This window comes from Malus sylvestris, chromosome 17, assembly GCF_916048215.2.
Source record: "Malus sylvestris chromosome 17, drMalSylv7.2, whole genome shotgun sequence".
NCBI lineage: Eukaryota > Viridiplantae > Streptophyta > Magnoliopsida > Rosales > Rosaceae > Malus > Malus sylvestris.
In genome coordinates, this window is record NC_062276.1 from 4,031,116 (window position 1) to 4,057,397 (window position 26,282).

The following is a 26,282-nucleotide window of genomic DNA, read 5'->3' on the forward strand; positions in this document are numbered from 1 at the left end:
GCAAAAATTCCGATTTACGATTAATTAGCTGTATGCAACATGCCCTAATCCAAATCATGAGTTGAGTAAAGCACACGTCCGTTAATGGTAAGCACAAGTTACACAACCAACAAAGAATGTTTGGAACGTATCAATATGTTTCCATTACTACACAATCAAGGATCTCCATCTTGACAAACTCAATTTGCACTCGAAAAACAAGGAGAATCGGGAAAAATGAAAATCTGTTTCGTTCGAAACACCCACAAGCTTGGCAAGAGAAAATGTCTTGGCTTATTTAAGTTTGAAGTACAAGACCAAAGCGATCGCAATGACAAGAACGCTGATAACTGCAATAATAAGCCACTTGTTCCTGTTCATCCTCCTCGCCATGGAAGTCAGGACTCTCTTGCTTTTCCCTATGTTGTCGTCCACTCCATGTAGCTGCAATCGAAGGAAAAAACAGTTAGATAAATGCACTGCCATTAAAGGAAATCGTGTCTGAAAGGTGTTGAGTAAATCATGTTCGAAAGGTGGTATGTCCAGAATCCAGACGGAAATCAGTATATTTTTAAACATTACTCAAGGAAGAGAAGGTGTGCATACTGCCACTAAACGTAAGAGGACGAGAGATGTAAAAGTAATTGCTCGCGGAAAGATTTGTTAAAAAAAAAAACCCTAAATTAATAGAGAGCCTGAAACGGTAATTACCGTGGTATGAGCATGTAACAGAGATTGTCTCTGTGAATGCAGATCTTGGAGGATTGAAACACCAAGCTCTTCTGTTTCCAGCATGGTTCTTCTGCTGTCCTTAACTCTGCCACTGGACTTGTTTAATCTCTCGGTTGACATCATTAGCCTTGATCTTTGATCAGCTGATGCCTATTTAAGTTTCATACGTCAGTAAGTATTGTAAAATCATTTATCCAGAATATCAAGAAAGGATGAGCACTTAGAGCAGATTCAGCAGAAGGCATGAGATACTCATTTTATGTCATGGAAAGCACACTAGTATCATCATTTATCACAAACAGAGCAAAAGCTAATCAGTATGACAAAAAAGAAAGTGCTAAGCGAAGAACAATTTTCAAAGTAACTCAACTTTTCATCATTTATGTGCATCTCAATAAAAAGTAGAGATACATTAATGCTAAAGGACGCTTCTTTCAAGAATCTTTGTTTCAAATTAGCAAGTGAAGTGACCATCATGTCAAACCAGAACTGATCATGTTCACTGATTCTATTGCTCGACCCAGTGAATTAGATTTTGATATAACTAAAGTAGCACACCGAAGTGAAATCTTCCTCAAAAAAGTAGAACTCCAAGTTTCATGCCAAATACATATCAAGATCCATCACAAACTTGCTACCAAATAATGAATCAAATTTAATATCTTAAAATAACTATTCGAAACATAAAGGGAAGTTATGAGGATTTAGACATACTGTCAGAGCATCAGCCATGCCTGATTCCAGCAGCTCATCTCGGGCAGTTGCATACGCGTTTCCAGACACAAGTCTTTTAACTTCGCTTTTCAGATTATTCAGATCCGACTTATATTCCCTCAACTTAGCAAGAAGCACAGCCTTAACATTTGGTGGCAAACTTCTTGCCTCAAGGTCCATTTTCCGGATCTGAAATTTTTTAAGAAACATCACATCAGTACCAAGTACAATGAAATAACAGAAAACAATCCTCCCAAAGAGAATAGTTCAATCAATTACCAAAGATTCTGCATCATCGATTCCAGCCTTTATTTCAGAAATCTTTTGCTTCTTTTGTTCTGCAGATTAGAATAGAGGCAATAGTTCACAAAAATGTCAGTATCACTTAGCTTGATAAGCGAGAATAAGCATGTTAAAACCCCCCAACAAGCACAATTTGGGATATTAATCTTAAGTCCATCATTTTCGTATATATAGAAATTTGAAGATTACGTGTTTTCAGTAAATGTATACTGCACAAACCATTTCCTCTGTATACTCAAGTCACAAACTTCCAGCGGGTGTTGCTACAATATTCAACAACAACAAAGCCTTATCCCACTAAGTGGGGTTGGCTGTATGAATCGTAGAACGTCATTGCGCTTGGTTCTGTGCTACAATATTCAACAACCAAAAAAATTCAGAATAAACTCCTCTTCCATCCATTTCAATGCCATTCAAATGTTGAAGAAATTTAGAGTCTAAATTGAGCACAATCTCAAATTAGATATCCTGCACAATTCAAGATCCGATCCAATTGCCTCGAGTAATTTCAATCCTTTTCTTTCCTGTTTTCTCCTCTAAATTGCAAAAGTCCACTTTTAAAACAACCATTATTAACATATTATGCATAATTCAAGCTGGTGGAAGCTTTACCAGCCTAATGACTTTCACCATCTTTTGAGACCACTAAGCCTATAGCTACCAGTAACTTTTCAACATCAAACAAAGAATCATAACTTTGCGGCAAAGCGGTAACAGTTAGAAACTTAGCAGTCCGGTGATCCAATATACACATATCCCCATTGAAAAGTTATTAGTTATTGTAATGTATTCCCCAACCAATCATAACGGGAACTTGGTTCTCGCGTGATTAAGGCAAATTGAATACATACATTACAATACACCATCAGGTTTATGCCACCCTCATGCTTAAATCAACAAAAAGACTCAAACTTTATCCTTAAAATCCATTACACCAGCAAAATTATAAAAAAAAAAAAAAATCATCTAAATACAGGGAATTACACACAGATATATTAAGTTCCCAAAAAAAGGAAAAAAAAGAAAAAGAAAAGTGAGAAAAATTGACCTCCATCGAGAGCACCAGATGCCGTACACTTTTTGGTGAGGTTGGCGGAGAGCTCACTGTAGTTGCGCTCGTACCCTTCAAATACGCTGCTCATCTCTCCCTAAATTTCTCTCTGCATTCAATCCATCACACAATTTCAGCAATAATTCAGAAATAAAGCCCTAAATTGATCGAATTTGGAGATTATGATAACAATTTGAACGATCTGAGATCAATCGAATCGGAGGTAGAGACCTGATGAGATTGGAGATTCAGATGGATAGCCAGAGACGACGGCTGAGGGCGGTGGTGGTGTTGCTTTGCTTTCGAAGCGATCGGAACGGCAATGTGCGCGAAAAAGGAAGCCAACTAGTGTATTAATTTTGTGCGCACCTTCGGATACACTCACCGGCCATTGGATGCTCGGTCGCTACACTTGGCCCTTCTTGCTTACAACTGGGACGCTGTGGTTAGAGTTCGTTGGTGTATTAATATTGTGTGCACCCTCTTGTTAAATTTGGATGTTAATGAATTTCTTATCGAAAAAAAAAGGAGTTTTGCATGTGTCTATACACTAATTGAGGTACTCATGATATTATGATATTACTAATTGGTTTTGTAGTAGATGCTGAATTTTTTTTCATGATATCATAATAAGTTGTTATATATGAAAAGTTCAACAGTTTTACGTGTTTCACATCATCCAATTTATGTTCTCTATGTGATAGGCTTGAAAATTCGTCATATGTGAGTGAGCGAGCGTGTTAAGAGTATGAATCTTACTTCTAAAAAAGAAGAGACTTTGCATGTGCTTATAACTAATTGGACTCATTCTTATATTGTCGTTTAGTTTTATGATGGAACTTTAGTTTTCTTCAACTAGTCCCTTATGATTTGATTCGTAATTTTCAAGTACTTGATTATGGATTTCAAGGTGAAAACTACTTTTATAGTAAATACATAGAAGTGAAGTATCAAAATTTAAGTTCTTATTTTCAGTAAGCAAACATAGTGTGAAAATGACTTTAAACTCAAACTCGATTCCCTAATTTACCGTGTTTAAATATATACTAAGGGAGGTGTATTCAATTGGAAATTTGAGAGATTTTAATGGATTTATAAATCCATGAATTTTTACGGAGTTTAACTGATTTGTAGAGATTCTACTTAAAATTTTGATTCAATTCCCTTAAAATCTTATGGGAAGAGGTGAGATTTGTGGATGCTTAAAATACACTACAAAATCTCTCCAATTCCCTCTAATTCCTCAACTTTTCCAAATTCTCTAAATCCTAATTGTAATTGAATATACCTGGAATGTTATAAATTTCTTTAAAATTCTAATTGAATACACGTGAATTTCTAAGGATTTTAATAAACTATCTTAAAATCCTGATTGAATACACATTAAATTTCAGATAATCACTTAAAATCCTGATTGAATACCCCTAGATTCATTAAAAGAATTAAAATCCCTCAAAATCCCAATTGAATACACCCCTCTAACATTTACCTACACACTTTGAGTATATAACACATTTTTTTAGAAAATGAGAAGGAGAGAGGGATAGGGAGAGAACGTGTTGGGGAGTGGGAGGCTTTTGGTTTATTTTTTATTTTTTTAATATTGGAGGTATTTTAACATCACATGTATGTGAGGTTTCAATAAAAAAACCAGTAAAATTTGGATATGTGAAATTACATTATTGTCCATCATTTTTTTTTGTGCGATAGAAGACTAAGTAGATTTCATTAATTAATAAAGATAAAACCCAAAATTCATTCACAAATTAACATGTTGTTTTCTATTTTACCCGCTTCACGTTTCATATATTTCTAGTTAATTACACAAGATATTGTCATTAGCAGACAAGCCGTATGACCTAAAGACATTCTCATACTTATTTTCACATTCTACGTAAAATGTCTTAAATTCGACTTTCATAAATAATTAGTTCAATATCAAATAATTGCAACCTCATGTAACTTCCTGAAGTATTTCCCATACAACCGACCCTTTTTTGTCCAAAATTTTACTCTTAGCAACACCTATGTTCAAAGCAAAATGTTGTCTAATTAAACCACGAATCGAAGTCGGTAATGAAGAACAACAAACAACTCTCAGGCGCAAAATCCCCATCCTACCCTCCCCTGGCCCTCGCTCTGACCCACAGCTCTCTCTGCTCGAAGTTCATAACTATCCTAATCTACCAATGCTTTCCTCCATCAAAGTTCGAAAATTGAAATCTGCCCATTTGAAGTCGATCGATTTCCTCCGAAGCAATGCTCCTTTCGGCGCTTTTAACGTCGGTGGGAATCAATCTCGCCCTCTGTCTCGTGTTCCTCACTCTGTATTCAGTATTCAAGAAGCAGCCCAGCAACCTCGGCGTCTATTCGCCGCGCTTGTTGGCGGCCAAGGGAGCGTCGGAGGAGAGCAACGGGTTCAATTTCGAGCGGCTCTTGCCGACGGTGGGCTGGGTGAGGACGGCGTGGCAGCCCTCTGAGGACGAGTTTCTGTCCCTCACCAGCTTGGATGCTGTCGTCTTCATGCGCATTTTTATCTTCAGGTTAGTGGGGGTAGAAAAATAGTGATATGCTGCTTGCTGGGTGTATTGAGAGTATTTTTGGGTGTATATTTGAGTTGGGTTTTGTTTGTTTTGAGCTTTTGATGCAGTTCGAGAGTATTTGGGTTTGCTGGGTGTGTTGAGTTTAATTGCTGGGTGTATTGAGAGTATTTTTGGGTGTATATTTGAGTTGGGTTTTGTTTGTTTTGAGCTTTTGATGCAGTTCGAGAGTATTTGGGTTTGCTGGGTGTGTTGAGTTTAATTGCTGGGTGTATTGAGAGTATTTTTGGGTGTATATTTGAGTTGGGTTTTTGTTTGTTTTGAGCTTTTGATGCAGTTCGAGAGTATTTGGGTTTGCTGGGTGTGTTGAGTTTAATTGCTGGGTGTATTGAGAGTATTTTTGGGTGTATATTTGAGTTGGGTTTTGTTTGTTTTTGTTAACCTATATCAGATGATTAACATATACTGTAATCTTGTATACTGAATCAAGAACAGAGAAGAAAGAAAGAGAGACTCGAGAGAAGTTTAGGAAGAGAAGAACTATATGTTGTATTTCTTACTGATTAAGTAATTACATGATGAGTTCTTATATATATACTATTACATATAACAGCTAACTAACTAACTATACTAGGATTGTGACAAGTGTCACAATATTAAAACACTATACTCTAACATCCCCCCTCAAGAACATGCGGTGATGAACCAAGCATGAGATTGCGGCAATGAGTTCGGAAAAGAGGACCACTCAAGCCCTTGGTAAGAATATCGGCAAACTGCTCTTGAGAAGATACAAATTGCACGGATAGTTGTTTCTGTGAGACCCTTTCGCGAACAAAATGGACGTCGACTTCGATGTGCTTGGTCTTTTGATGCTGGACAGGGTTGAAAGACAAGGCAATGGCTGACAGATTGTCACAAAAGAGGACAGGCACACTAGGTAAGGGAATGTGCAGAAAAACTAACAACTGTTTGATCCAATCCAACTCAGCAGATGTAAACGATAAAGCTCGGTACTCAGCTTCGGTTGAGGATCGAGAAACAGTTTGTTGCTTCTTAGAGGACCAGGAAATCGGAGGATTGGAATAAGGTTCCCCATCCTCCTTCAATAACCTGTTGTAAGGAAGACATGGGGTATCACACGGTTTGGCTTCAATCATTTCAGATTTAACCAACAAATCCTCAACATATTTGGTTTGGGACAGGAACAAACCATGTGCAGTCTTAGTGATTTGAATCCCTAAGAAGTAGTGGAGTAGGCCTAAGTCCTTGATATCAAACTCAGTGGTGAGAGCACTAATGACCTGTGTAATTGCATCAGAAGCATTGCCAGTTATAATGATGTCATCCACATAGAGAAGCAACACCACAATTTCATGACCAACATGCTTAACAAATAGAGATGAGTCAGAATATGTGTTCTCAAATCCCAAAGAAGGAAGAAACTGAGTAAAGCGGTCATTCCAGGCCCGAGGAGCCTGCTTGAGACCATAGAGAGATTTAATCAGCTTACACACCAGAGAAGGATGATTTGGATCTTCAAAACCTGGAGGTTGAGACATGTAGACCTCCTCTTGTAGAAGTCCATGCAAAAACGCATTTTTAACATCCAACTGGCGAAGAGACCAATTAAACTGAGCAGCCAGAGCAAGAACTAACCGTACAGTAGTAGGTTTCACTACAGGGCTAAAAGTCTCCCCATAATCCAATCCGGGTTCTTGACTGAAGCCCTTAGCAACTAACCGGGCTTTGTGTCTTGCAATAGACCCATCTGAGTGTCTCTTAATCTTGAAAATCCATTTACAGCCAACCAGGTTCTTGTTTGCTGGTAAGTGAACTAGACTCCAAGTGCCTTGAGCATGTAAAGCATTAACTTCTTCTTTCATGGCTGCTAACCACACAGGTACTTTGATGGCAGACTTATAACTAGCTGGTTCCACCAAGGATAGATCAGTGCCCCCAGAATCCTGAACACTGGCTAAGAGAGCCTTCTTTTTGAAAATCCCACTTTTGCTTCGGGTTTGCATAGGATGCAAATTAAGTGGAGGAATGGGCAACACTACTGACAGAGTATCAGGATTAAAAATAGGTATTTCTGATGCAGAAGTGGAACTAATATCAGGTACCACAGGGATCTGAGAAGAGACTTGGATTGGAGCAGTAATGGACTGAGAACTTGGAGAGACTTCAGGTAAATCCAAGGCAGAAGGTTGATGAGGTGATTCTGGGATAAATGAGACAATTCTATTTTCGGGAGTAACTATAGGGGCATGACAATTGAAACTAGGAGATGGATATACAACTCTATGTGCAGTGGAAACTGTGTTGGAAGATGCAGTCAATAAATCTGTGTAGGGAAAATGTTGTTCATCAAAGATAACATGCCTAGAAACAAACACTTTCTTTGTAGACACATGATAGCATAGATAACCTTTATATTTTGTGGCATACCCTAGAAACACACACTTTGTGGTTTTTGCTTGTAGTTTGGTACTATTATAGGGTTTGAGAAGGGGAAAACAAGCACATCCAAAAATTCGAAGATGTGTAAGTATTGGATATGTCCCAAATAGGATCTCAAAAGGAGATTGGTTATGAAGGACAACAGTAGGCATTCGATTGATGAGATAGGTGGCTGTTTGACAAGCATAAGACCAGAACTGATGTGGCAACTTGGCTGTTTGGAGCAGTGTGATAGTGGTTTCAATGATATGTCTATGCTTCCTTTCAGCTACCCCATTTTGTTCAGGGGTATAGGGACAAGATAATTGATGTGAAATGCCTTTGTCAAGAAGAAAATGTTTCAATTTGAGACTGGTATACTCTCCCCCCCCATCAGATTGAAGAATTTTAATTGAGGCAGAAAACTGAGTAACAACAAAGGAATGAAAAGCAACAAACGTAGAGAACAAATCAGACTTGTTTATTAAAGGGAAAATCCAGCAATATCTGGTACATTCATCTATAAAGATGGTGTAATATCTATAACCATCCACTGATATACATGGTGCAGGACCCCACAAATCTGTATGAATAGTTTCAAAAGGAATGACTGACTTCTTGACATGCTTTGGAAAAGGGAGCTTGCTAAATTTGCCTTCTAGACAGGTATGACATAGCATAGGTAACGAGGATTTGGGAACAGGTACATTAGATTGATGCAACATCAGAGAGACAACATTATTTGATGGATGACCTAACCTATGGTGCCACAAATCAGATTGAACAAGTTGTCCAAGAAAGGCCTTAGCTTGATTATTCTTCTGGAAATTGGAAGTGGACAAAGAGTGGATAGGATACAGCCCATTACTGCACAAGCCTTTGTAGAGGATCCTCCCTGTGGTTTTGTCCTGAATCCAAAAACAAAAAGCATCAAATATAAGCCAGCAATTATTGTCAAGGCAAATGCGATGTACTGACAACAGGTTCTGAGTTAATTGAGGAACACAGAGCACAGAGGTCAATTTGATTGGAGAAACTGATGTATGAATAGTAGAATGACCAACATGAGATACTTTCAAACCTTCCCCATTTGCAGTGTGAATTGTTTCATTTGATGGATATGGTGATGCCAGGGACAGATTAGTCAAATCAGCTGTCATATGATTGGTGGCCCCAGAGTCCGTGAGCCACACTTGAGAAGGACCTGAAGAACTGGATGACTGAGGTGCAGAGTTGTGCACTGTGTGCATGGCTTGCATAGGGGGTTGCGGTGCATGAAACTGAGAAGGTGTGAATGAGGAATGCTGAGGAGGAGCTTGATAGGAATTATACTGAACAGGCGGTGGTTGCATAACATATGATGACTGTGGAAACACAGAAGAAGGGTTATGCATTCCCATGTAATTGGGACCCTTATCATTATGGAAGCAATACCAAGTGGTATGGTTACTTCGACCACAAATGTGACATTTTGTTGGCTCATGTGAAGAGGCTCCACAGAATGGGGCAGTATGTCCCGCAGAATTGCACAACTGACAAATGTGAGGCATGGGTGCAGAAGGACGACCAAACGGTTGACCAGGAGATGGACCAAGAACTCCAGGATTAGAGGTAGGAAGCATATGTGCCATGGGGGAAAACACTGGTCTAGAGTTATAAAATCTCGAGCCCTGATTGAAACGACCTTTGCCCTTGTTCTTGTTCCCATTATAGGGTCTAAAGCCTCCAGTGACTGCCTGAGATTGACCATGATGAGGAGAGAAACCCTGAGACTGAACCGAAGCCCCTTTTGTGTAAGTGGAACCTGTATTAGCAACCATAGCTGTCAGAAGAGGATTATGTACTGAATTATCAACAATGATTTCCTCTGCAAGTAACTGTGACCGAAAATCTTTCAGTGAAATCACACTTTCACGCCCCCTGATAACACACCGGAAAGTGTTATACTCAGCAGGTAAACCATTCAAAGCAAGAATAACAATGTCTTCATCCGCAAAAAAGACCCCAGCAGCAGACAAATAGTCTCGAGCTTCCTTAATGCGATGAAGATATTGAGAAATCGAATCGGACCCCTTTTTAATAGTTTGCAAATTGGATTTCATCTGAAAGATGCTAGTCCGAGAAACAGTTGAAAATTGTTCCTTTAACCTAAACCACAGATCCTTGGAGCTAGTACTACCAATCGCACAAGACATGGCAATAGGAGATAAAGTAGCAGTAATCAATTGCATAATAGCTCGGTCATGCATTTTCCATACTATATATTCATCATTCAGAGAAGAAGAAGAGATACCAGATTCACCGGATGACGAAGCATATTGAGATGGACAGGCAATCGAACCATCAACATACCCCATGATGCCATTGCTATCAAGCAAAAGTTGCATCTGGAAGTGCCAATTGAGATAGTTCGAATCATCAAGCTTGACATTAACCGACGTAGAAATGGAGGAAATCAAGCCCGTAATTGGAGATTGAAGGAGTTGTAGTTGTGAAGCAGTCACCATCGTGAATTCAAGATCAACTTGTCAGTGAGACAATACAACAAACACAAGGTGTGCAGAATTGAGCACGTACCAAAGAAGAGCAAAAGAACGATAGGAAACCCTAGAAATTGCAGAAATGAGAAATAGAAGAAGACGAATTCGGATCAAGAAAGAAGAAAGAAACCAATCCGAATCAGAGAAGGCGGAAGCAACAGAGGATCGTATCTTCAAGCGTAAGCAACAATGGCGATTGATACCATGTTAACCTATATCAGATGATTAACATATACTGTAATCTTGTATACTGAATCAAGAACAGAGAAGAAAGAAAGAGAGACTCGAGAGAAGTTTAGGAAGAGAAGAACTATATGTTGTATTTCTTACTGATTAAGTAATTACATGATGAGTTCTTATATATATACTATTACATATAACAGCTAACTAACTAACTATACTAGGATTGTGACAAGTGTCACAATATTAAAACACTATACTCTAACAGTTTTGAGCTTTTGATGCAGTTCGAGAGTATTTGGGTTTGCTGTGCGTGTTGAGATTAATTTTGGGTGCTTTGTTTGTTTGTTTTGGTGCAGTTTGAGAGTGTTTGGGTTTGCTGGGATTGTTGGGGTTTTGGTTCTGCTTCCGATAAATTTTCTGGGGGACCAGCTGAACCGGGATTTGGATATTTCGGATTTGCCCAGTACGTCATTGGACTCCTTCAGTATTTCGAATGTGAATGCCGGCTCGAAATGGTAATTATTAGTTCATTGTGGGAAATTTTGATAACCAAAGTTATTAACTTGACATGAAATTGCAGTATTTGAACAGTGTCTGTTATACTCTTTTGGTTGTTGCCTTATCTAAACTGGGTTTAAGTGTCATATTTCTACACATTGTTTCCCGAATGCAGTGATTTCCCTTTCTTTGGAATTCAATTCTATCGAATTTATGGCATTTTAAGTTAGTGAGGCACTCAAAGTGAAAAACCTAGGACATACCGGATTCCCCTTGCCAATGGTTGTAACCAAGTTGTATGCTTTTCTTCTATGTGCTTGAACATTTAAAGCTAAAGGAGTAAAATAAGCGTGCACATAGGTTGACATTTGGATATAGGTCTCCGATGTGTCTTCTAATTTCTCTGGGAGAATTTTTGTCCAGACTCTACAACAACAACAACAACAACAAAGCCTTTTCCCACTAAGTGGGGTCGGCTATATGAATCCTAGAACGCCATTGCGCTCGGTTTTGTGTCATGTCCTCCGTTAGATCCAAGTACTCTAAGTCTTTTCTTAGAGTCTCTTCCAAAGTTGTCCTAGGTCTTCCTCTACCCCTTCGGCCCTGAACCTCTGTCCCGTAGTCACATCTTCGAACCGGAGCGTCAGTCGGCCTTCTTTGCACATGTTCAAAATCACCGGAGCCGATTTTCTCTCATATTTCCTACAATTTCGGCTACTCCTACTTTACCTCGGATATCCTCATTCCCAATCTTATCCTTTCTCGTGTGCCCACACATCCCACGAAGCATCCTCATCTCCGCTACACCCATTTTGTGTACGTGTTGATGCTTCACCACCCAACATTCTGTGCCATACAACATCGCTAGCCTTATTGCCGTCCTATAAAATTTTCCCTTGAGCTTCAGTGGCCTACGACGGTCACACAACACGCCGGATGCACTCTTTCCATCCAGCTCGTATTCTATGGTTGAGATCTCCATCTAATTCTCCGTTCTCTTGCAAGATAGATCCTAGGTAGCGAAAACGATCGCTTTTTGTGATCTTCGCTAGATTGCTCCGGTCATTAGTGTGGATAAGTATATAAATGGATAGAGATAGGAAAGCAAACACAAGATGTACGTGGTTCACCCAGATTGGCTACGTCCACGGAATAGAAGAGTTCTCATTAATTGTGAAGGGTTTACACAAGTACATAGGTTCAAGCTCTCATTTAGTGAGTACAAGTGAATGATTTAGTACAAATGACATTAGGAAATATTGTGGGAGAATGATCTCGTAATCACGAAACTTCTAAGTATCGGAGTGTGGTGTCGTCTTGACTTGCCTTATCTGTCTCATAGGTAGATGTGGCATCTTCTCTGGAAGTACTCTTCCTCCATCCAGGGGTGGTATCTTTAACTGGTGGAGATGCACAAGGTAATGTATCAATTTCACTTGAAGCTTACTTGTAGTTTCAGGCTTGGTCAAGCGCGATACAAACCATGTAGTAGGAGTCCCCCAAGTCGCCGAGCTAGGGGGTCTGCTGAAAGAGGTGACAGACAAGGTAAGCAATCAGAGCTCCGACTGATTATTCACCTTCTCCCCATCTTGCAGCAGCATGAAGGATAAAGAGAAGAAAAATGAGAAGAGATGATATGAGATACTTTTGCTTTTGAAGAAGTAACTTTCCATAGGCTTATTCTTGAACTGAGCTGGAGGGTTTTCTGGTTTCCTCCAGAGTATAAGGTCGACTGAAGAATTTGAGGGTCAAAACAAGTCCATCAAATCTAGAGTACGTTCCACCCTGCTGATATGGGATACTTTTGCTTTTGACAGAGTAATGAATGTATCGGCACGTGTGCTGTTACGCTTGTCTCCACATGCTTCCTTGTATCCTTCGCACTTGCCCTATCTGTTCCTCAAGCAGATGCGGAATCTTCCCTGGAAACATAAGATGTTGAAGATGAGTACTCGAGAGCAATGCCAGGTAAGTAATCAGGTAAGGGGTTCCAGGCAATCAGTTCCTGGCTGGAAGCTTGATTCCAAGTGCTGACTGATTGCTCTCTTTCTCCTTGTCTTGCAGGTAAAAACAAGGCCAAAAGAAAAGACAGGGAAAAAGCATGATATGGGATACTCTTGCTTTTAACGCTGATGATATGAGATATTCTTGCTCTAGTATAGCTTGTTTGCAGAGGTATTATCGGGGGGAAAGAAAGCTGAATATTTCGAAAGGCTTCGTTGGGAGTGCCCTCTCAGATATGATGAAGGGTTGAGCATTTTTGCAGGTCTGCCTGTCCGTTGGGGATGGAGGTCGACATATATAGGAGTCTCCCTAACAACAAGTAGTAATGCTATTCCTTTACCCTGCTTGGTCATAGCACGGTAGTGGGAGCTGCCAGTTTCACATGTTTTAACTCTGTCAGAGCACTTTGAAAAAGTGGTCTGTGGTATCTGGCTCTCGAGATTCGGAGAACGATGCCTCTTCGATTTTTGAGAAAGCAATCATGCTGGGGGTATGACTCTCGAGATTCGGAGAGCAGTGTCTCTTTGATTTTTGAGGAAGTAATCATGTTGGGAGTCTGGCTCTCGAGATTCGGAGGACGGTGCCTCTTCGATTTTGGAGCAAGCAATCTTGTTGGGAGTGTTGTCTCGAATGTGAGTAAAGGTTGGGCATGTTTGCTAGTCTACCTTGCCACGAAGCACAAAGGTTGACACACAGGGACTTTCCAATTATCCAGCAATGGTACTGTTCCTTTACCCTCTCTTCGATTTTGACAAAGTAGTCATGTTGGTAGTCTGGCTCTCGAGATTCGGAGGACGGTGCCTCTTCGATTTTGGAGCAAGCAATCTTATTGGGAGTGTTTTCTCGAATGTGAGTAAAGGTTGGGCATGTTTGCTAGTCTACCTTGCCACGAAGCACAGAGGTTGACACACAGGGACTTTCCAATTATCCAGCAGTGGTACTGTTCCTTTACAGTTGTGGGTAATAATATGGTAGCTAGACCTTCAAAATTTATGTGTCTAAACTTTTGTTAGTGCTGTTTCTTTGCTATTCTTTTACCTTTCTTGGTCAGAGCGATGTAGTGGGAGCTGCAAGCTTCACGTGCTCAACTTTGGCAGAGAACTTTGGCAAAGTTATTTGTGGTACCCATGAGCTATTGTTGTGTGTGGGAAGTGGGTGATTGAACAGTAAGATTCATGTGCTTTCTACTTCACCAGAAGTCTTCGACAGAATGCCCATAATTTCTGCAAAGCTGAGTGTGCGTGTGACAGGTGCTGACAAGGCTAGAAAAGTAGGTGCCTCTTCGATTTCTGAGATCGGCCCTCGTGGTCTCTGAGCAGCCCAGCTTTTGAGAAAGCGAGCGCCTCTTCGATTGATTCGGAGAACGATGCCTCATCGATTTTTGAGAAAGCAATCATGCTGGGGGTCTGGCTCTCGAGATTCGGGGAGCAGTGTCTCTTCGATTTTTGAGAAAGTAATCATGTTGGGAGTCTGGCTCTCGAGATTCGGAGGGCGGTGCCTCTTCGATTTTGGAGCAAGCAATCTTGTTGGGAGTGTTTTCTCGAATGTGAGTAAAGGTTGGGCATGTTTGCTAGTCTACCTTGCCACGAAGCACAGAGGTTGACACACAGGGACTTTCCAATTATCCAGCAATGGTACTGTTCCTTTACCCTCTCTTCGATTTTTAAGAAAGTAGTCATGTTGGGAGTCTGGCTCTCGAGATTCGGAGGACGGTGCCTCTTCGATTTTGGAGCAAGCAATCTTATTGGGAGTGTTTTCTCGAATGTGAGTAAAGGTTGGGCATGTTTGCTAGTCTACCTTGCCATGAAGCACAGAGGTTGACACACAGGGACTTTCCAATTATCCAGCAGTGGTACTGTTCCTTTACCCTTGTGGGTAATAATATGGTAGCTAGACCTTCAAAGTTTATGGGTCTAAACTTTGTTAGTGCTGTTTCTTTGCTATTCTTTTACCCTTCTTGGTCAGAGCGATGTAGTGGGAGCTGCAAGCTTCACGTGCTCAACTTTGGCAGAGAACTTTGGCAAAGTTATCTGTGGTACCCATGAGCTATTGTTGCGTGTGGGAAGTGGGTGATTGAACAGTAAGATTCATGTGTTTTCTACTTCCCCAGAAGTCTTTGACAGAATGCCCATAATTTCCGCAAAACTGAGTGTGCGTGTGACAGGTGCTGACAAGGCTGGAAAAGTAGGTGCCTCTTCGATTTCTGAGATCGGCCCTCGTGGTCTCTGGGGAGCCCAGCTTTTGAGAAAGCGAGCGCCTCTTCGATTTTTGAGATCGGCCTTCGTGGTCTTTGAGCAGCCCAACTTTTGAGAAAGCAAACGCCTCTTCGATTTCTGAGATCAACCCTCGTGATCTCTAAGCAGCCCAGCTTTTGAGAAAGCAAACGCCTCTTCGATTTCTGAGCAGGCGCCTCTTCGATTTCTGAAGCTTCGTCGAGTGCAGATTTTTATAGGGGCTGGCATTAAGTTCCAAAGCACACTTGAATCTCCACCAGTAGAAGCTTCATTCTTGCACTTCTAAGATCTTGATTTGTCCGACCTCTTCTCTCTTCAACACCTTTGAAAATGTCTGGCCCCTCCGACCGTCGTTTTGACTTGAACCTTGTTGAAGAGGCAGCCCCGCCTTCTCCAGACAACATATGGCGCCCATCCTTCGTCTCCCCTACTGGTCCTCTTACCGTTGGGGATTCCGTGATGAAGAATGATATGACCGCTGCGGTGGTGGCCAGGAACCTTCTCACTCCCAAAGATAACAGACTACTTTCCAAACGGTCTGATGAGTTAGCTGTTAAGGATTCGCTGGCTCTCAGTGTTCAGTGTGCAGGTTCTGTGTCTAATATGGCCCAACGCCTATTTGCTCGAACCCGCCAAGTTGAATCATTGGCGGCTGAAGTGATGAGTCTCAAACAGGAGATTAGAGGGCTCAAGCATGAGAATAAACAATTGCACCGGCTCGCACATGACTATGCTACAAACATGAAGAGGAAGCTTGACCAGATGAAGGAAACTGATGGTCAGGTTTTACTTGATCATCAGAGATTTGTGGGTTTGTTCCAAAGGCATTTATTGCCTTCGTCTTCTGGGGCTGTACCGCGTAATGAAGCTCCAAATGATCAACCTCTGATGCCTCCTCCTTCTAGGGTTCTGTCCAGTACTGAGGCTCCAAATGATCCCCCTCCGGTGCCTTCTCTTTCTGGGGCTCTACCGACTGCTGAGACTTCTCCTAAGCAACCTTTGTGAAGGCTCCCTCTTGTGTGCTTATTTTGACTCATGTATATGTACATATTTGTAGCTTATCGGGGATATCAATAAATAAGCTTTCCTTCTTTTCAACGTATTGTGTTAAATACACCAAAGCCTTCTTCGCTAAGTTCTTTGAATTTTCTTTTGTTAAAGCTTGTATGTTGAAGCTTTCTGAGTGGAGCATGTAGGTTGGGGTAGTGTTCCCTTAATTTCCCGAGTGAGGAAAACTTCTCGGTTGGAGACTTGGAAAATCCAAGTCACTGAGTGGGATCGGCTATATGAATCTTAGAACGCCATTGTGCTCGATCCTGTGTCATGTCCTTCGTTAGATCTAAGTATTCTAAGTCTTTTCTTAGAGTCTCTTCCAAAGTTTTCCTAGGTCTTCCTCTACCCCTTCGGCCCTGAACCTCTGTCCCATAGTCGCATCTTCTAATCGGAACGTCAGTAGGCCTTCTTTGCACATGTCCAAACCACCGTAACCGATTTTCTCTCATCTTTCCTTCAATTTCGGCTACTCCTACTTTACCCCGGATATCCTCATTCCTAATCTTATCCTTTCTCGTGTGCCCACACATCCAACGAAGCATCCTCATCTCCGCTACACCCATTTTGTGTACGTGTTGATATTTCACCGCCCAACATTCTGTGCCATACAGCATCGCCGGCCTTATTGCCGTCCTATAAAATTTTCCCTTGAGCTTCAGTGGCATACGGCGGTCACACAACACGCCGGATGCACTCTTCCACTTCATCCATCCAGCTTGTATTCTATGGTTGAGATCTCCATCTAATTCTCCGTTCTTTTGCAAGATAGATCCTAGGTAACGAAAACGGTCGCTCTTTGGTATTTCTTGATCTCCGATCCTCACCCCTAACTCGTTTTGGCCTCCATTTGCACTGAACTTGCACTCCATATATTCTGTCTTTGATCGGCTTAGGCGAAGACCTTTAGATTCCAACACTTCTCTCCAAAGGTTAAGCTTTGCATTTACCCCTTCCTGAGTTTCATCTATCAACACTATATCGTCTGCGAAAAGCATACACCAAGGAATATCATCTTGAATATGTCGTGTTAACTCATCCATTACCAACGCAAAAAGGTAAGGACTTAAGGATGAGCCTTGATGTAATCCTACAGTTATGGGAAAGCTTTCGGTTTGTCCTTCATGAGTTCTTACGGCAGTCTTTGCTCCTTCATACATATCCTTTATAGCTTGGATATATGCTACTCGTACTCCTTTCTTCTCTAAAATCCTCCAAAGAATGTCTCTTGGGACCCTATCATACGCTTTTTCCAAATCTATAAAGACCATGTGTAAATCCTTTTTCCCATCTCTATATCTTTCCATCAATCTTCGTAAGAGATAGATTGCCTCCATGGTTGAGCGCCCTGGCATGAACCCGAATTGGTTGTCCGAAACCCGTGTCTCTTGCCTCAATCTATGCTCAATGACTCTCTCCCAGAGCTTCATTGTATGACTCATTAGCTTAATACCCCTATAGTTCATGCAATTTTGTACGTCGCCCTTATTCTTGTAGATAGGCACCAAAGTGCTCATTCGCCACTCATTTGGCATCTTCTTCGTTTTCAAAATCCTATTGAAAAGGTCAGTGAGCCATGTTATACCTGTCTCTCCCAAAAGTTTCCACACTTCGATTGGTATATCGTCTGGGCCTATTGCTTTTTTATGCTTCATCTTCTTCAAAGCTACAACCACTTCTTCCTTCCGGATTCGACGATAAAAAGAGTAGTTTCTACACTCTTCTGAGTTACTCAACTCCCCTAAAGAAGCACTCATTTCATGTCTTTCATTGAAAAGATTATGAAAATAACCTCTCCATCTGTCTTTAACCGCGTTCTCTGTAGCAAGAACATTTCCATCCTCATCCTTGATGCACCTCACTTGGTTTAGGTCCCTTGTCTTCTTTTCCCTTGCTCTAGATAGTTTATAGATATCCAACTCTCCTTCTTTGGTATCTAGTCGTTTATACATATCGTCGTAAGCCGCTAACTTAGCTTCTCTGACAGCTTTCTTCGCCTCTTGCTTCGCTTTTCTATACCTTTCACCATTTTCATCAGTCCTCTCCTTGTATAAGGCTTTACAACATTCCTTCTTAGCCTTCACCTTTGTTTGTACCTCCTCATTCCACCACCAAGATTCCTTTTGGTGTGGGGCAAAGCCCTTGGACTCTCCTAATACCTCTTTTGCTACTTTTCGGATACAATTAGCCATGGAATCCCACATTTGGCTAGCTTCCCCCTCTCTATCCCACACACATTGGGTGATTACCTTCTCTTTGAAAATGGCTTGTTTTTCTTCTTTTAGATTCCACCATCTAGTCCTTGGGCACTTCCAAGTCTTGTTCTTTTGTCTTACTCTTTTGATATGTACATCCATCACCAACAAGCGATGTTGATTAGCCACGCTCTCTCCTGGTATAACTTTGCAATCCTTACAAGTTATACGATCCCCTTTCCTCATTAGAAGAAAATCTATTTGTGTTTTTGACGACCCACTCTTGTAGGTGATCACATGTTCTTCTCTCTTCTTAAAGAAGGTGTTGGCTAAGAAGAGATCATATGCCATTGCAAAATCCAAGATAGCTTCCCCATCCTCGTTTCTCTCCCCAAAACCATGGCCACCATGAAAACCTCCATAGTTGCCTGTCTCCCTGCCCACGTGTCCATTTAAATCTCCTCCTATAAATAACTTCTCCGTCTGAGCAATTCCTTGCACCAAGTCTCCAAGATCTTCCCAAAATTTCTCCTTCGAACTCGTATCCAACCCTACTTGAGGTGCGTACGCACTAATCACATTGATAAGTTCTTGTCCTATTACAATCTTGATTGCCATGATTCTATCTCCTACCCTCTTGACATCTACAACATCTTGTACCAAGGTCTTGTCCACGATGATGCCAACACCGTTTCTCGTTCTATTTGTGCCCGAATACCAAAGTTTAAACCCTGAGTTTTCTAGATCCTTTGCCTTACTACCAACCCACTTAGTTTCTTGTAGGCACATAATATTTATCCATCTCCTCACCATAACTTCCACTACTTCCATAGATTTTCCCGTTAAGGTTCCTATATTCCACGTTCCTAAACGCATTTTGCTCTCTTGAACTCTACCCTTCTGTCCTAGCTTCTTCACCCTCCCCCGTCTAATAGGATCAAAGTACTTCTTTTGTGTGTCCCGGGTAAAGTTGATAGGAGCATATGCTCCCAAACAACTTTGAGTGGAGTCGTTCGAAAAGAAGTTTCTATGGCCCCCTTGCTCATTTAACACTGCATCCGGGTGCCGATGGAGATACAGCGACCCTTGCTCACTTATCACTGTGCTCAGGCCACACAGCGCGCCACTTACGGGTGACGCCCTAGCTTTAGCGCGATTTTGTTCTGGATTCATTTTCATAAGGATTCGACGTGATCATGGAGTGCCGGCTGTCGACTACCTGACGCCCTCCCCCTCCTCCTTTATCCGGGCTTGGGACCGGCCATGTAAGACATAGGCGGAGTTAACCGGAGCGTCAGTCGGCCTTCTTTGCACATGTTCAAAATCACCGGAGCCGATTTTCTCTCATATTTCCTACAATTTCGGTTACTCCTACTTTACCTTGGATATCCTCATTCCCAATCTTATCCTTTTTTCGTGTGCCCACACATCCCACGAAGCATTTGTCCAGACTCTGCAAATGTAATATTACTTGGTATATGTTGTGATAGGGATCTGCAACTGTATTTGAGTTTTCTCTTACTTCTTGTGCTTTCACAATCATAGACTAGGAGGTGAAACCGAAGTTGTTCAAGCACATGACGAGATTTGACTTTTGTCGGTTAAATAACTTTCTCACTTGTTCAAAATAACTTCATCAAGTACATCTATGTGAAGTTTTCTGTTTTCCTCATTGTTGTTGCTAGATCATTTTCAAGTACATTTTGTTATATTTATATTAGGCACAGTAAAATTATTCTGAAGATACCCTGATAATTATTTTTGGTTTCCCAAGGTTATGGGTTCACTTTTGTGCAGCATACATTGTCACTGGAGTTGTCTGCTATCTTCTTTATTATGTAAGTTTGGTTTTGTTTCTCTTTCATGGCTTATTCCATCACAATTTTCTGTTTCATCGAAAAGAAAGAATCAATTGTGATTTTAACTTCATGACTATAACTGCAGGAGTATAGCTATATCTCATCGAAAAGAATTGCTCATTTCTATTCATCCAAACCTCAGCCTCATCAGTTTACAGTAGTAGTTCGTTCTGTTCCTGTATCATCTGGGAGCAGCTGCAGTGAGACTGTTGAGAGTTTTTTTACAGAGAATTATCCTTCTACTTATCTTTCACATTCAGTGGTTCATCGAACTAACAAACTCCAAGGACTCACTGTAAGTATCTGTTATAGATTTAATCTTTTGTCCTCACACCGACAGGGGTCAGAATTGATTGTGGGAGTTTATTTTTGATATTTTGGAAAATAAGTGTGAGACCTCATTTGCTTTTCACTTATAATCCTGACGTGTGCCTATGCTCGATTGCATTCTTTATTGGATAATCCTGACAATGTGGCAGATAATCAAAGACATGATAGAACTGTTTATGTACCCTTAATACCTCATTATTCTTTGCTGAAAAACGAAAGCTTTATGACTTAATTTGTTCTCGAGTTCTGTCATCTTCATTGGGTTGACTTTTTAGTTTTTACGAGGCTAAGCTTTTGGAACATTTAATTACTTAATTAAATAGTTTTCAATGAGTATCAGACTAAAGCCCAAACAAGTTAATTTTTTGGTTGTTTTCTTAGTCCCTGCTTGGTGCTTCTGTAATTATTATGTGTATTCTATTTAGATTATTACACGTCACACTTCAGAGTCCCTTTCTACTTGCTTCACCCCACACTGCCTGGGTGTCCGTCGTACTTGTATTTTTTGGGTTTCTGAAACATCACACCAGACAGCATTTGAACAAAACTGTAACAGTTAACATTTCTCTATCAATGAGATATGTGAACAATTCATTTTCTTTTCTTTGTAGAGTGAGGCAGGGAAACTATACAGAAAGCTTATGCGCCTGAGATCAGAAACTAATACTCAGCAAAGATTAAGGCGTGAGGGCTGTTGGGGGCTGTGTGGACGCAAAGTTGATGCTTTAGACTACTATGGAAAGAAATTGGATGATTTAGAAGATAATGTGAGAATGGAGCAAACGTCAGTGGCAGGAAAGGTATTCGTACTATTATTTTTTCAAGAGAGTGATAGTAATTGTTTGCTAATGGTATTAAAGACGTTCTCCTCTGCTTAAGACTTCATTTAGCAAATTTTTAACGCAAGAGGTGAAACAAAAGTATCTGGGAAATATAATAGAAATGAGTAACGCACAATCTTCCTCTTATTATTTTTGTTATGTTAGCTTTAGGAATTGTATGAATAACCCACATGTTGACTTGTAAAAGACATGTCGGAATTTTAGAGGAAAAAAAAAATCATAGTTCCAATAGATTTTTCTGAAATTGTTTGATTTATATGAACATGAAATTTGATGCATTCGTTCCATGATACCCAAAAAATATTAATTATAGGACGTTGCAGCTGCCTTTGTGTCGTTCAAGTCCCGGCTTGCTGCTGCAGTAGCTTTTCACATTCAGCAAGGAGAAAATCCCATAGAATGGGTTACCGAGAGGGCTCCGGAGCCCCAGGATGTTCACTGGCCCTTCTTTTCTGCATCTTTTATGAAAAGATGGATCTCCAAGCTGGTGGTGGTGGTTGCATATACTGCTCTTACAGTTCTATTCCTCATTCCAGTTGTAGTAGTGCAAGGCCTTACCAATCTTAATCAGTTGGAAACCTGGTTCCCGTTTCTGACAAGCATACTGGACCTGTAAGTAGAAATTTATCAGCTTTACTAATTGATTCTTTTATTTACAACGTCTGCTGAATCGTACGATTTCTTGACTTGCAGAACAGTTGTCAGTGCAGTCATAACAGGATATCTTCCAAGTCTTATTCTTCAAATGTTCATGTCGTTTGTGCCACCCGTCATGATAATGTTGTCTTCCTTGGAAGGATACATCTCTTTCAGTCAGATACAAAAAAGTGCATGCAGCAAGATGTTGGGGTTCACAATATGGAATCTTTTCTTGGCAAATACACTATCAGGAACACTTCTCTATGGGTTCGAAATCTTTCTTGAGCCCAAAAAGATTCCGGGGATACTTGCTGATGCTGTTCCAGCACAGGTAAAAATACATACGTCATGTTTGCATGTATCATTCTCTCGCTAGAATAATCATATTAATTTTTAGTTGCTTTTTGCAACTTCATTACGTTGTGCAACTGTTTAAAGTACGAAGTTAAGACCAGAAATTTGAACTTGGATTCCTGATCCGTAACTTTTGAAAAACTTATCCTCGATCATCGTTATCAATCAAAGACCAGTGGTACTTCTATGATCGTATATTTGTCTGGTGAACTTGAGAATCAGTTGAAGTGCTATATTTTTTACTTTTGAAACCAATTGTTTGCATCACGAATTCATGATGAAGGGTATTATATAGATTCGTTATCTTGGATGTAGGCATCATTCTTCATTGCATATGTTGTGACATCTGGATGGACCAGTCTTCTATCTTCAGAACTCTTCCGCTTGACTCGCCTGATTTTGAGCATCATAAAAAGACCATTTTCAGGAAAAGATGATGAATTTGAAGCTCCTCCATTTCCATACCACAGTGCAATTCCTAAAGTTCTCTTTTTTGGACTCCTCGGATTAACATACTTCTTCCTCGCTCCACTAATTCTCCCGTTCCTCGTGGTTTACTGTTGTCTGGGATACATAATCTTCCGTAACCAGGTTAGTTCGATGCTCTCTCATTGTTTAAAAATTAATTTCTAACTATAATAAGCCAACTATAATTTAATTTAGAGAGAAGATGGACATGGGTGGGAAGTTGGTATTAAGGACACAATACAACTTCATGTTTTGAAAACTCCCAATGCAACTTATTGGGTCCTTCTTAGTAACTATTAGCGTTTCAAATGGATCAGACTGAAACTCCAAAATGTAGGTTGTGTCATGACTAAATATTGGTGCAAGGGTAATGAGAAATAAATGAAAAAATTGGTGCAACCCCAAACTCCTCTTGCACTGTCAAACCTCAGACAAGGAAAGCTTTCTGCAAGGTCAATTTTTCGCTTTGTTGTTATGTCTTGAATTTTTGGCAATTCGTTTTAGTGATCTTAGAAGCTCATATAGGATCCTATCCAGTTGAGTTACTAACTTGTACTAAAAAAGTAGGCTGACACTTCAACATTACTTCATATTTTGTACAATCTAAGTATATATTTGGTCATTGATCGAAGTTTTATTGTAAATTTTGTTGTATTTAACAAGTTTTGGTTCTTTATATTCTGATGTTATATATTGACAATTTTGAACAGTTTCTGAATGTGTATGAACCCAAGTACGAAACGGGTGGAAGATTTTGGCCAACAGTGCACAATTCAACAATTTTTTCCTTGGTGCTGATGCACATTATTGCAATTGGAATGTTTGGGCTCAAAGAGCTCCCCTTAGCGGCCACTTTGACTATTCCTCTTCCGATTCTCACGCTTCTCTTCAATGAGTACTGCCGCAAACGATTCCTTCCAATATTCCAAGACTATCCAGCTGAGGTATGTCGGTACTAATGCTATCAACTTATCTTTTTATTTCATTTGCAACGGAGTTATAGTAAGTCAATGTTCCAAATCTGGTTCTACCTTGCATATACCCTATCTCATCAGACAATCGATATCTGACAGTGACATCGAACTGTTTATAATCTTCTTAATTTGGTCCCTTGTATTAAAAACTATAGGAATATAATCTCAGCCGACGATTTGGCATGTATATAAGAACCTCATTACCGCGTTTTGATGCAGTGTTTGATAAAGAAAGATAGAGAAGACGAGAAGGATCCCACAATCTTTGCATTTTATGAAAAGTTAACCACTGCTTATAGGGATCCAGCTCTGATGCCAATGCAGCATCCGCGGAGCACTGATGGACACAGCTCTCCCCTTCTTCAATCTGTCGTCTGAGGTAAGCGGTTTGTCTCGTTACATAAAAATGAACTTACCTGTCTCTACGAAAATAAAATACGAAGAACGAAACAGCTTGTGCCGCGAGTACGGGGACACAAGTTTTGGCTAAAAATGTGTGTGGTGAGTCTGTTTTTTCATGTAAAATGTTATGAGTATGATCTTTCAGTTAGGCTTGTGAACCATGTGAATTTTTTGGAGAAGCACCTCTCGTCTAGAAGTGATCCTGGCTTTCCAAAATCACTTCCAAACAAACCCTTGATTTCGAGAAGTACGGTTGTATGGTAAACATTTATTATTATCGTAATGATTGTCGTTGTAATATCAGTAATCTTTCACATCTTTATTGATGTATGCGGTTTGAATAACGTGTATTTTCATGCAAAAATATTTGTGTTGAATGATATTTCAATTCTTAGATGTGAAATATCGCACGACAGGATGTGATTAGCTTTAGATATTGGTTACAGTTGTGTCCCAACACAGAAAATTTCTTTTTATACTCTCTCAACTAACTTAACTAACTTTTGGCAACCAATTCCCAAAACATGCTGAATCTGATGTTCCATTTGTCAACTCAAAACCCAACTTCTACAACATTCTTGAAGATTGGAACAGTTCCATTTTTTCCAGATTATTAACGTAAAAGACTTTTGACATTTGTCAACCTTACCTATAATTTATGTGATTTATGTCACACTTTTATTTTTCCTTCTTAATTTTCTGGACTGTGTCCCCTCTGCCAGAAACAGCCTACATTTTAGAAATTGGAGGCTTAAGGATGTTGACATTTGGCTTGTTTTCTGGCCTCCACGTGGAGCAACAACAAAGGGCTATTGACATGTTCCTTGGAAAACATTTTTTGGTCAAAACGTACCCCTATTTTTTAGGTCAAATGTCAAAATGTCCCTTAGAAAACGTTAGGATGATAAAAAGTTTAGGTTTAACTTGACGCAATGTTATTAACTACCCTTTCCATGCTAACTTTAAATAATGTTCTTTGTAATTTAAATTAATTAGGGTGACGAACACATGACACGCAGACATGGCAGCACCACAAACCTTAAGTGCAGTCCAATCTATATTTTTCTTCTTCATAAGGGGAAAAAAGGAATGGTGATGTAACTTGTGCAGAAGCAGGGACGGTTGTTACTTTCAATAAAAACTAGAACCGGGTGGACGCTAAACTGATAGGAAAGATGTACTAAAGAAAGAAAACAAAAAGGAATAGTGTCCGTAAATTGTGCTAAAATAGAGTTGGTTATAATTTCTGATAATAAATAGAATTCAATGGACTACGGTCTAGTGGTATTCCTCTTTACTTGGAAGTGAGAGGTCTTAGGTTTGAATCTCGTGGATAACGAATCCGATACCAAATTAGGCTGCTAATTGTGTGGCTTTGCCGAACTCCCCCTCTCATTAATGTAAAAATATCAATGTACTCAAAAAAAAAAAAAAACTCAAAGGGCATTAAATAGACAATAAAAATAAGGTTGTGCTATTTTTTTTACCTCTTAACTATCCTTATTAATTTTTTTTGTCCATTGATCTTTATAAATTCATTCGATTCGACAACCAGAAATGAAGGGAGGTGTATGAGAAGAAAAATGAGCGTGTAGATAACACTACTCTAAAAATACATAATGTAACTTTTAATAAAAAATAAAACTGCATGGACACTAAACAGACAAAAAGAGATGCAATAAGCCAAGATATATATACAATTTATTGTATATATAGTGTGTATCCCTTCAGATTTAATTTTATTGGAAACTTGTAACCAATTTATTGTAAATACTTTCCTAGATTTTAAAGAATCTAGGTAATTACTTTTGAAAAATACTAATGAAACTCTTTAAAAAATTGGACTCTTCATGGGCTCTATACGACCTCATATTTTTTTGCACAGTATTTTATAATATTGGCATGAGAATTAACTTTAAACTGTGAAATGATACATTATATGTCATTAT

General features: G+C 39.9%; 2 protein-coding genes across 2 annotated transcripts; one reads left to right on the top strand and one right to left on the bottom strand.

Moving 5' to 3' along the window:
* Positions 1 to 61: 61 nt before the first annotated feature.
* LOC126610910 (vesicle transport v-SNARE 13-like) lies at positions 62 to 3,221 on the bottom strand. Its single transcript, XM_050279070.1, has 6 exons — positions 3,011 to 3,221; positions 2,777 to 2,888; positions 1,705 to 1,763; positions 1,426 to 1,614; positions 691 to 861; positions 62 to 423 (listed from the first exon to the last, which is right to left on the bottom strand). Exons 2-6 carry the CDS (start codon positions 2,868 to 2,870, stop codon positions 274 to 276), a joined length of 663 nt encoding a protein of 220 aa, XP_050135027.1. The 5' UTR covers positions 2,871 to 2,888; positions 3,011 to 3,221; the 3' UTR covers positions 62 to 273.
* Positions 3,222 to 4,843: 1,622 nt separating this feature from the next.
* LOC126610898 (CSC1-like protein HYP1) lies at positions 4,844 to 24,677 on the top strand. The gene is made up of 10 exons (XM_050279053.1): positions 4,844 to 5,322; positions 10,841 to 10,999; positions 20,240 to 20,303; positions 20,410 to 20,619; positions 21,266 to 21,454; positions 21,810 to 22,108; positions 22,190 to 22,466; positions 22,805 to 23,080; positions 23,668 to 23,901; positions 24,151 to 24,677. The coding sequence occupies exons 1-10, from the start codon at positions 5,039 to 5,041 to the stop codon at positions 24,307 to 24,309; spliced, it is 2,151 nt and encodes a 716-aa protein (XP_050135010.1). The 5' UTR covers positions 4,844 to 5,038; the 3' UTR covers positions 24,310 to 24,677.
* Positions 24,678 to 26,282: the final 1,605 nt, after the last annotated feature.